The 12,101-nt window shown below is 40.4% G+C and overlaps 1 protein-coding gene across 1 annotated transcript in view; it reads right to left on the bottom strand.

Moving 5' to 3' along the window:
* LOC102205457 (transferrin receptor protein 1-like) overlaps window positions 1-7,772 on the bottom strand; it is a 12,069-nt gene extending 4,297 nt beyond the window's left edge. Inside the window, exons 1-11 of the mRNA XM_013913101.1 lie at window positions 7,659-7,772; window positions 3,605-3,654; window positions 2,862-3,099; window positions 2,357-2,543; window positions 2,033-2,258; window positions 1,831-1,953; window positions 1,282-1,377; window positions 870-1,009; window positions 620-771; window positions 412-531; window positions 113-270 (exon numbers count right to left, since the gene is read on the bottom strand). Coding sequence (XP_013768555.1) covers window positions 113-270; window positions 412-531; window positions 620-771; window positions 870-1,009; window positions 1,282-1,377; window positions 1,831-1,953; window positions 2,033-2,258; window positions 2,357-2,543; window positions 2,862-3,099; window positions 3,605-3,637 — 1,473 coding nt within the window. The 5' untranslated portion in view covers window positions 3,638-3,654; window positions 7,659-7,772. The remainder of the gene's footprint in view (window positions 1-112; window positions 271-411; window positions 532-619; window positions 772-869; window positions 1,010-1,281; window positions 1,378-1,830; window positions 1,954-2,032; window positions 2,259-2,356; window positions 2,544-2,861; window positions 3,100-3,604; window positions 3,655-7,658) is intronic.
* Window positions 7,773-12,101: the final 4,329 nt, after the last annotated feature.

Genomic DNA, 12,101 nt, shown 5'->3' with positions numbered 1-12,101 from the left:
AAAAAAAAATTTGATGTACGAAGTAGAAAACATCCTGGGCTTTCCATTGATATCTCATGCATTTGGCGGTCTCTTTTAGCACCAAAGACAAAGGAAATCGCAAAAAAAGTTAAATGAGAAGATTTATTTTTGTTGAGTAAAAGAAAAATGCAGCTAATCTAAACCTTTGCCATGCACTTCTTACCTCCAACCACTCGGTGGCGCCAACACTCCCATACTCTCCCGCACTCCAGCTTGCAAACACAATACTCCTCCTCGGTTTGAATCCACCTATCAAAGTGGAAACACAATTAATCAAACTCATGAAGCCAGCATGTTCTTTAGCTGCTCAGCATATGACGTTAAGTGTACATCCAGGATCATTTTATTTGGAAATTGAAAACCAAACATCAGCTGCCGACAGGTGCTCACCGTTCTCCACCATGTCAGAGATGGAACGCGCTAGCTCGACGAGGACGCTGGTGCCCACGCTTGATGCTGCAAAGCCCGGGCCCCACGCATCCCTCTGGGCCCCAATGACCACGTATCGATCTGCAGACGGTCACAGGACATTCATCACTCACATCGTTTCCATATTTCCTGATCACAGGATCTCTCTCATTACTCATCTTTGCTGTACCTGCATCCACAAAGCCTTTGATGACCCCAAAGACATTATTTATCCTTTTCTCAGTAAGGACATTGTTGACTTCCACAGTAATAACATCGCTCTCATCTCCGAGTCTATTGATGCCCTCCCAACCATTTGGCTGAGTTCTACCCCCGAGCTGCCTGTTGGATGCAGACAAACATCAACCCTTTATTGATGCCCTGTTTATTACAAGCTTCAACCATCTTTCTGATACCAGTATGATGTTTGTGAGTCTTACCTCAGAATGTTCATTCCCATGCCTGTTGTGATAGTTTGAGCCGAAATATTTGGCAGGCCTGAAGACTGCACAGGTGGAAACTGGGTGTGGTTGAAGGAGGGGAAGCCTGGGGTGTAGGGATCCCCAGAGCCCATGTGGACCTGTGGGAATCAGACAGATGAAAAGATGATCTTAGAGTGGATCATGACATCTTTTCAAAGGTAGCTTTAATCAAACTAAACACATGAACCCCATTATTATTGTGGTTATCATTTAGATTACTGCACTGGTAGAGGAAGCACAAGTACTTCCTCTTATGGACAGTGCTAGGTTTAAATGCACTTCACAACATGTGTATTGTCGACATGTCGAAAATCTGAGTGTTTTTTTCCAGGTGATTTACACCTGAGGAGTAAAAACTGTCTTCACTCACATGTCCAAAGAGTGGAGTGCTCTCGCCGATCGAGTAATCAGCAGGGTCTGGGTAGATCAGCACAGCAGAGGCGTTCACTTTGGCTGCATTGGCTACCTATAAGCAGAGAAACAAGGGAATGGGAAGCTAAGTTCACCAACAGTAAAATTATTCAAATGAAACACATAATATAAAACGAAGTTTCATGGTAAAAAGGGGAAGCGTGAGGCTTTGTTTACATAATTTCTTCTGCGATTAATAAAGTATGGTTCTGATTCAGTTGGGGAGAAAGAGGATGAGATGGAGATGACAAAGGAGAATGCAGTGATGGAGGAGGCAGATGAAGGAAAGGAGGAGAAAGATTATGAGAAAAGTATGAAAATATAAATCTGCAAATCTTAAAAGGTCATATAGTTCGGAAGGTCTCGCCTGTACAGAAACACACACACGAAAATTCTAATGGAATTCTACTGAAGGTTAAGAACAGAGGACATCTACAAATATTGACAAGTACCACAGGGAATAAAGTCCTGTTCAAATGATGTTCCACCTTATTTTGAAACCACCCACCTTCTCAGCAAAGCTGATCCTTCCAGCTCTGACCAGCATCACCCTGTTATTCATGTCGATGTTCATGTCCTTTAACTGCCTCAGGTCATCTTCCTGTCCATAATGGGCATACAGCACTGCACCCTGGAGCCATCAGAAACAGAAATGTCACTGCAAGTGTCACTGTACATTTTTCCTACTTATAATTTAGCCTTCTGATTACCCTTGCTGTTCCACTGGCGCTGTAGGACAGGAAACCTGTTGGATGTTCCTCTGATTCGTTCTTGAAAACTATTCTGTTGTATCCAGATGCTGGGGGGTCCTGAACCTTGACAAAGTGCTCATCAGTCCAGGTCTTCATGCTGTACTCCTTAAACTTTGTTATCACCTTGTTCCCCAGATCTTCATCACCAGGAGAACCAGCCCGGTGGTTGCTGCTGGTCAGCTGACTGTGACAGAGAAAACAAAAACTGGTTACTTACTGTTAAAAATACAATACACATAACAAAATGTGTGCAGTGCTGCAGTGCATGGAGCTTCTATTCACCCAAGGACAGCGTCCATACTGGATGTAGTCAGTTTTTCAGCAAGAAGCTTTTTTACATCATCCCAGTCCATGAGGGGAGCAGCACCGGTCTCATGGGCGACAGAAACGTCTTCATAACGGAGAGCAGAGGGTGCACAGGTGGGAGCCAAATCCTTATTCCGATGGACCAGGTAGCCAATCAAATAGCCTGAAAGTGGCAGTGATTCCAGATAAGGGATGGGAACAGATCAACTGAATTAAGTGGTGCAAGCCAAACCCTGACTGAAGTGTCTTACTCAGATGACAACTCAAAGCTAAGCCATGTTTTTCCAGATAAAATGACACATGGTAAGTCCCCTCACCACACCCACACACGGGAAAATTATGTTAAAATAGCTGTCGGACAGTGAACTTCCACTTTTTCACAAGTAACACACAATCCAACGGGACAGATCCCCAAAGAACCACTCAAGTTATTGTGCACTAAATTAAAGAGAGTTTCTTCCTCCCTCCCTCCCTCCCTTACCGATGATGAAGATGAGGAAGATTGTAGCTGCCATAAAGCAGAGGTTCTTGGGTGTACGTCCAAACTTTTGAGCCACATAGGGTGTGCGATTTGAGTTGTGATTCAGGTGGCCGCCAACGCCATTTCCCCCAGTCTCCTCATCTATTTCAGATGACAGCTTCATCTCCACCTGACTGTTGTCACCCTCCATATTCTGGGTCAAGTTGAATCGTGTGTAGGAGTGGGGCTCCCCATTAAACTATCACAAATAGAAAAAGGGTAAGCAGATTAAATTATTTCAGTAACTCCCAAAGAACAGCAGTGGTTTGATTTCAGGGTCTTTGCTTGGACTTACAAGAGGTAAAAGGTTTTTGCTTTTTTATGACCGAACAGAGATTTGACTGAAGAATAGTTCTAGATCTCAATTTATAATAAGTGCTTTACAAACCTAAAGATCAGCTAACTGGTGGACTTCCCAGTTTCAGTGTGGCTAGCCAAACAAGAGGAACCACTCACTAATTAAAACAAAATTTAATTATGCAATTTAACAGTTTAACATTTCAATGCATTTCTGAATATGAAACAATTGCATTTATCAAGTTCTTCCTGTGTTTGTTCCCAAAATAGAATAAAAATTAAATTCTGGTCATGCAAGTTCTCATTTTTGCAATAACAGTCATTTCAGGTGTGGAAATGATGATGTCCCGTTTAGGATGAAAGCTTAAAGCAAAGCCTGTTATTGTTGGGTTTACACTTATACTTACAATCTTGGATATTGTTGACCTTGCTTGGTCCATTGTTGCTTCTCAGAATTCTAAAAAGATAAGGAAGAAGAAAATAAATTAAACATTGCAGAGTTGGTGAATGCAGCCACAACTGAATCTATAAAGGGTAATGAACCAACCCTCTTCTTCACGTAGTGTGCGGCTTGAATTCTTTGTGCTTCAATTTCAGTTCCCTTACAGTGCGAGCAGTGTGTTACAGTTTTACTTGTGTGTTGTCCAAACAATACATCCCCACCTCTTGTCTAAACATCCACAGGGCTTCCTATCTTACTAACTAGAAAAACAGTGCCGTTTCCAGGCACAAAAGGCCAGTGTCCGTCAAAAAACACCATCTGAGACCCCTGTAAACTCCAACTGAATGCAAGACCACTGATTTCCCACAAAAATCGTATGCCAAACAAAGCAAGGTGTCAATTTAACAAAGCCAACAAGGTTCAAAATACAAGTTCTCTACATACAATCTTAAATACTGGAATTCGCAGCATGATAAAGAAGGACCTAAAAGCATAGCTTTTTGTCTTGCTATGCTTTACAAGGTAAAAAAAACTGACCAAAATGTAACTGAACAGCTTTAAAATCCAAGAAGTGGAGTTCCTCTTCATAGGAACCACATGCAGACAATGTGAAACAATGCTGCAACATTCATACTGCAATCACAATTTCAGGGGAAGTTTCCCAACCATCAGCACACAAAGGATATTTGTTGATAAGCTATGGCCACATTACAGAAACATTTTGAATACACACATTTTGATTGCTTAACATTAACATTTTTTCCTGTATCAGAACAGGCCTTTGTGGGATTTGCTTATTTAAAAAATATATTTAAACAAAAAAAATAAATAAATAAATAAAAATTGATGGCTCAACGTCTCTTCCATTAGCTGTGCCCTCAAGAACAAAAAGACCAAGCCATCTCAAATCTTGTCTCATCAAGAGTGGATCATTTTACTGTGTGAAAGTTTAGAATCACAGGGTTGAATCACTATCACGGTCACTGAACTTTGGCCTGATTAAAAACACTGAAAACATTGTTTTGTTGACGCCGACTTGAAATCCACATGGTCCGAGAGTTGGCATACAAATAAATTGTGCAGTCGTGGGTTGATGCATTCTGTAATGGTATGGACGTGTTTAATAATATAATGTGCGCTGTTCACACAAATCAGGAGAAATCCTATAATTATCCTTAGGACCGATTTGCAGCTACAGATGGGAGCTCGAGATGTCTAACTGGACAGTGCGTGTGGAAGGTCTGTGTGGGCAAATGCCAAGGGGACAAACAGGCGGGTGGGCAGGCTCGGTCTAATTTGCAGCAGAAGAACACGACCTTAATAGACTTCGATGGCAAGCTTCCAAGACAGAATAGATAAAAAGCTTAATATTTCCACAAAGCAAATGAAAGCACAGACAAGTTGGAACCTGCCCTTGGTAAAGTTGTTCAGGAAACACTTTGTCTATTCTCAGCACTATGAGGTAACTTTAGAGCATGGCTTGGCAGGACTACCTCGACAACCTTCAGGGTAATAAACCAGAACCACACTGAAAAGCAGTAAAATCAGCTCTAAAAAGGACAACAAATGAGCAGCCTTATATTTTTCTTGCTCACAACTTTAAGTGTGACTGATGTGAGCTTTAGAAAGTAGAACTAGGCAAGGATTAGTCACCGTGTAAAGCTAATTGATCTCTAAGGTGGGTAGAGCAGTGTCTACAGCCGTACATACCAAGCATACCGGTTCTGAGCTAAGCCGATCCTTTAATCAGATTAGCTACTCTTTGAGACTTGGAAACATATGGATATTAATATTAAATAGAAATCAAGAATTCATATGTTCAATTTCAACAGCACTTTACTAAAAACAAGCGTTTTCACATCACAGGAGAAGCCCACTTCTGTACATCAGTTGCTGAACCATAACTATAGCCAAAGGCACAAGCTGCATCGCCGTTGAAGAGGTTTTTGAACATGTGTGTGTGCCCAAGAGATAGTGTGTGTCCCACCCTTCTGAGAAGGATACTGGCAGGCATGGTCTCCCACACACACACACACACACACACACACACACACCAAGCTGTAACAGGAGATATTTGCCCCCTGTGAGCCCATGATCAAGGTTATTAAAACAAGATCTGGAACAGCGAGCCACTCTCACCAGTTATTTTGTGTTTTTCCACAAAATACAACACAGCATTTTGTCTCTTTTTACAAGTTTATCTTCCCAAAAAACATTCAAGCTGTCAGACACAGCTCCTTATCGAGTATGCCTCAAGTTCAACCTTCAAGGACTGCACAGTCCTGCAAAAAATTGAAATGTCACTGTCAGGGTCAGAGAGGTGGAGTACAGTCTGGCTCTACAAATGCAACTTCCTCGTACAGAGTTCAGAACTGAACAAAACCCTTTGTCTGAAAAAAAAAAGAAAAAAAAAAGGGCTAACTGTTGCTTCATCATGAGGCACAATCTGGCAACAAGAACAGAGCTGTTGTAAAGATGAGGGTGATTGAGAAGGACAAAAAGCTTGGAACACACCAATGTTTCACACAATAACTGAACCAGTCACTCTCATTCACCAGATTAACCGACCATTTTAAAATTACTAGCCACTGCCACCTTAAATCTGACATAAGCATAACAACAGTCATTATGGGAATTAAAGCCCTCCTGTGTGTCAAGGGCTCTTTATGCAACTTGTCTGTTTATGTGTATTCAGGTTCCAAAAGAAAAGAAAAAAAAATCCCAACAGTTATCTAGTACTGGATCATTACTTACAGCACAATTAGTTCATAAAATAATGTAATTACCACAATGCACTTGCACTACACCCCCTATGTTAATTACACATCCAAATACCACACAATTAGGTGGAAACCTCACCCAAGCACATAGTTAACCATAGCTGAAATAAAACCTGCATGTGAGAAACTTACCTGACCATTCACCAATGTACAGGAAAGGACGCACTTTATAGTTTAGACTGTATATATTGAAATATAGCTAAATGTTGCTTCCTAAGAGGAAAAGAACAACATGTGAGGTAAGCGGTGTATAGGAGTTATTGTAGAGTAGCAGATCATGTGAGAGTCACACTGGGGGAAAAGCAGGGCAGGCAAATCCTTTTTTTAAGAAGTATTTTTAAACAGCAGGAAATTCTGAATTCAAACCATCAGAAGCGACACTGGATGACCTTGAATTTACTAAACAGAGATTTCAGGAGAGTTTTGTTTCCTGTTCACTTTCACTATTGGGGGTTCTACTCTGATACCGCAGCATGTGTCTCTTCGGCGCAATTTAGCCCTCTATGCCTGTATAACAGTACTACAGAGTACTGTCTGTAGTATTATATTAAAACTGCACCCATTAAGACAATGACAGCTCGCAGTTTACAGGGCTGTCAAGTTCACCCACTGCTGCTCTGAGAGCCAGCTTCACGTGTTTTATGTGAGACAATTTGTCACCTTTATTTAGACCAGCGAGTTAGATTATCTGAGAAGTTCCTGAAAATCTCCCAACCATGTGCATCTTCATTATCCTATATTTAGCCGCCAGTAGCTTGTGTGACAAGGTCAATGAGAAGGCTCGACACTGGCCCGGTTACCTCCACGTTACAGGAACGGGTCGTTACGAGGACCTGGCGTTAGCTTACACCGGAACAATACTCCGCAATGCTGGCTGAACGTGACAACCGGCCTGCTTCATTATGGCGCCCAGCAAGCTGCAGCGTGTAGCTCGCGAGACAAAGTGACAGGTGACGTTCACGAAGACACCGGCTACCTACGTGCACGTGCTCGGATACGGAGCTAGCAAATTTGCTCAAAGTTTGACACATCAGTAAACTGAATATGAGATATATAAACATTTTAATACATCGCACTCTGAGGAAAGCGAAAGATGGCCATGTGCCATCTGCATCGAGTCTTATTTATTTTAACTAAAATAAGCTTTAACACTTCCCCAGCTCGACTTGAAATAGTGTAGCTAGGCCTTCATTTTTTATTTTTTTTTACTGTTATCGTTTCTTTTCTTTCAAAGCTCACCTTCTCTCCAGCACAACCCAACCTGAGTGACCTTCTGCTGTGTAACACGCGGTTCCTTCTTCGGTCGGCGGTCTTCCACCCTCCAGCCAGGAATTACGCTGCACTCACCAACTACCCCGCTTATTATTGGCCGTGCAGGATCTACGCACGCGTGACGTCAACACAGCGGAAACGTCAAAGCGCCCATTTTTCTTTTTTGCAGCCTTTATTACCGTCAAATCGAACTATGAGCCAGTATAAAGCAAGGTATGGACATCAAAGAGGCAGTAGGTGTTGTGAAACAGAGAAGGAAAGGGGGCAATAAAGAACGACAGGACGGCAATAAGCTCGCTTTTTCTTTAATTTGTGACGAAATCTTCATCGTAAAGTATTGCTCTATTTCTTTCACAAAAAGTAGACGTTTTTTCTGACAAATGTACATTTGTGCATGTGGTACTTGGAAGCGTCTTTGTCACAACAATCAATGCAGCCAAATTAAACATTTTTACTATAAAGCAACAAAATGACATAAAATAGTATCAACTATTAAAAAAGAAGGGGAAAAACAACAATATGTAAATGACAAGACCAAAATAGAGGGACAAGGAGATTATTCGCAGAACATGAAATTTGCTGTTCTGCTTCAATTTGCTTTTGTTTACTCAAAAAGTATTTGGATAAAATCTATGGATCAGCTTAACTAAAATTTCAATGTGTGTTCATTGTTTTTATTAAGGTCAAAAATGCCACAAATGTGAGGATGGAATATACAGCATGTTTCTTCCTAAAAGAAAGGTAAAAGGAAAGAGAGGAGGATTTGCACTGCATGGCATATGAATAATGCCAGATTCTTTCTGCAAATACCAGCTGGTTCTGAAGGTATTCATCATGCAGTTGTGTTTATATATTTATAAGTATGAGGAAGCACTAACAAAGAATAACCTATTGTAGATGAGGGATTATGTGGTATAATAAAGCAACCAATCTTTAACTTAAACTAAAATGTTCCAAACCACACAAAACAGAAATGCATACAGATGGAAGAAGGCCTCTGTCAGTGATGGAGACTACTTATTTGATAAAATATTTCTAGAAGCTAATGAACATAACCAAGTATGTGTGTATGTGTGTTTGATAACTCACAATATTAAAGTTGTCAAAGAAGACTAATAATATTCTTCCAAGCTTCTCCATCTTTACTTGTACGTTTAAAGTGCAAATTATGGAGATGCAAACTTTTACTGAAATCCAATCCTGGATTCTGCTGGATAAGCTTTTTTTATAATAGCTTCAGCTTTTTTTTTTTTTAAGAATCATAGTGTGCTGCGCTGTGGCCTTGTACCATATCTACCCTTCAAAATTATAGTTTATAAAGTCTAGAATGAATATTATAACCAGCAAATTAGAAATTACCATTTATATCTATGTAAGTAAATATACTTTTAAAATGTCCTAATAAAATATTATAACTGTACTTTTTTCCCTCTGGTATTTTTAGTATTTTGGTTGTGTTTAAAACCACAGTCTACCTTGGATGACCTTTCCAGATAAATCGTGGCTTTTCTTCCATCAACTGAAACCTTGAAATGAGGAACAGCAGACATGATAGCGGTCAGGACTGTTTTTTTTTGTGTTTTTTTTTATCTGTGTGTGTGTGTTTGGGGGGGGGCGTCATACACCCACAGTCCAAAAACAGTGTTGTCTTTGTGCTGCAGCTGTGAAAATGTCTAGAAGAAGACAAGACGTGAAGGTCCATTGACTGTGGTCAGTGTCTGAAGTTTTCCCATTTCTGCTTTTCATTCCCACACAGCACAGAAGTAAAGACAATGCTTTATATTCAGAATTAATACAGAGCAGTATTCTACCACTAAGACTAGGAGTGCAAAGTTTGGAAATTTCCACTGGAGCCAAAGTTGGTAAATAATTCAGTGCAAAGACTGATGCTGTCTGGCCTTTAGTAGCCAAAAAAGGAGACGACATTGATAATTTGGTTATTATACTACTCACTGTCATGTTCATTCAGACAGGGTTGACCAATCAATAACCTCTGGGATTGGGCATTGGGGTGGGCAGCAGCGAAGCAGTCGCCACTGATGGTAAATTATTAGTAAATCTTTGTAAACAGGTCTTTGTAAACTTTTTTTGATGGGTGGTTTTGCAATCTCGTTTATTTGCCATCACTTTTAATTATTGATTATTGAACCAAAACAAGCGCGATTGTGAAATTGTCCCTGTAATTGCTCTTTTGGGTTGACTTAAGTAATTGCATGTTTATGCCCAACATCAGGCTGCTTACATGTATTTTGCAGAAAGCAGTCATTGAGTGACGAGAGCGCCGGCTTTAATAATGTTCCCACACCATCATTTCCCCACATTTTTGTGTCACACCTGCTTTGGAAGTCCACTTGTTTGAGAACATTCAATGCTAGGACTCAGAAGCACACTACTGTGTATATATCTCTCTCTATACAAAACAGTGGACATGGGAAACAGTGCTTTCACGTTTAAGGATTTAGAGTTCTGAAAGTTCAAGAGCATTTATTACAGCAAGACGTCGTTGTAGTTCCATGTTGGTGTAAGCCAAGAATGTAAAGTTGTTGTAAGAATTGTTTTCAGGCCGGCCTTTGTTGTCTCTTTTAATCATTACTTGGCACACTGATCCGAAGTGAGGCATAGGGTAATAATGTGTGGTGTCTCTAACAATAGTCCAACTGTGCAAGAAGAGAGGAAGAAATGTTTTCTCAGAAAAAAAGACAAGACAAAAACAAGATGTCTGGAATTTAAAAAACGAAACATTTACTAAGGCACACGTGTTCAGTGTGCACGCAGAGAGAGGCTGTAAGACTCCACCGCTTTTCTGAAATCATTAAGAAATACCTCATGCAACTCCTTCCTTCCTTTCTTTCAAATAAGACTCCTGAATAGGTTTAATAGAGAGATCTCAGCAACTAGGCGTTGGGCTGCCATGAAAATTTGTGCAGACACGACATTCCTTGGAGAACGAATCCTGCAGACTGTTGAATTTTACTGTAACTGCACAAGGCTGACATTTGTTTCTCTGAATAAAATACACTCCTGTTTTCATGCACACCTGTACAATCAAATGGAATCCAAATCCAACCTGAGAGATCAGTTCTGTGTTTCTTATGAAGCTCATAATACTCCGATTTTGATGAAGCCGTCAGGAATGTTTGGCTTTAATAATGTGCTTCTCACTGAGGTCACAGATAAAAATGGTGCTGTGCTGGCCTGTTTGCAGCTCAGAAACACCTCTGAATATTACGTTACCCCATCATAAAAGTGCACTATGGTACAATAAATTTCTTTACCGCCATTTGTTCAGTAAACTAATTTGATATCTAGTGATATGGATCAATGCCCATGTTTGTTCACACATCATTGGCTCCAAGACGATCTTAATGCATCTTATGATCCACTAACAGTTTCACCTGCGGAGGTTTGGTTTCATTTCAGAGTTTGAATGAATGAATGAAGAGTTTGTTTTTTGGTGCATCACCGTGGCAAAATCGAGGTTTTGCCTCATACATTATGTTTTTTCCAAGGGCTGTTTGGGAAATGCTAGCATGCAGGTGATTCAGGTAAATGCTACAAGCCACTAATATTTAGGATGTGCAGGTAGCAGGGACTTTCCTCCTCTAACATGCATCACTGTGCACACATTAATACAGACTTAATAAATTAGCCAGTAAGCAGAACAGTGAATGAGAGAAGATAATATCCTTTCTAGGTGTATTTTTTCCAAACTGAAAAGCAGCGCGGCTTTTTTTTCTTTTCTCAAACTTACACACTGCTGCTAATGAAACCTTCATCTCAGGAGCTTCTTGGAAGCTTTCAGGACGATATGGGAAAGAATCATCCTGAGTTTCCCATATCACCGTTAAATCCCCAGAAAATAACTGCTTTGTGTCCTCTTTGTGCTTGTTTCTGTCTTAAAGTGAATTATAAGATCAAGCTTTGCAGGATGTACAGTCAGCAGTATTGATCCTTGTCTTTGAGAAAAGCAAATGAGGGTGGTCCCACAGCAGCTACAGCCCGACTTACAGCTCTTTATTCAGAGATGCTTGTGTTGTTGGATATGACAGAGCAAACCTGTTAATGACAGCTTTGATGCCATGTACTGTACACATTCACTCAGAGAATAGAATCAGTTACACGAGTCCCCCCACAAAAACTAGGTGAAAGATACTTGTTTTTATTCTTTGAGTCCTCCAGTGACAGTTTGATTTTTATTACTTTATACCTTCAGATCGACAGGTGCTGAAACTGCCGGTGACTTCCAGACTTGTTGCTGTATTTGTAAGAGAGGAAGTGTAAGCAGAACCACTGAACACCTGCACTCTGTGCAAAGCAAAGTGAAGAAGGGGAAGAGGTCATTTTGTGCCATGATTTATTTTGCTGATATGTTGTTTCAAGCATGAATGAACTTTAGGAGTTCACAGTTAA

The sequence above is a fragment of the Pundamilia nyererei genome, unplaced genomic scaffold (genome assembly GCF_000239375.1).
Source record: "Pundamilia nyererei isolate P.nyererei 1_Seehausen unplaced genomic scaffold, PunNye1.0 scaffold00115, whole genome shotgun sequence".
Lineage (NCBI taxonomy): Eukaryota > Metazoa > Chordata > Actinopteri > Cichliformes > Cichlidae > Pundamilia > Pundamilia nyererei.
Note: the sequence above shows the minus strand (reverse complement) of the source record. Positions and strands in the feature narration are given on the sequence as shown.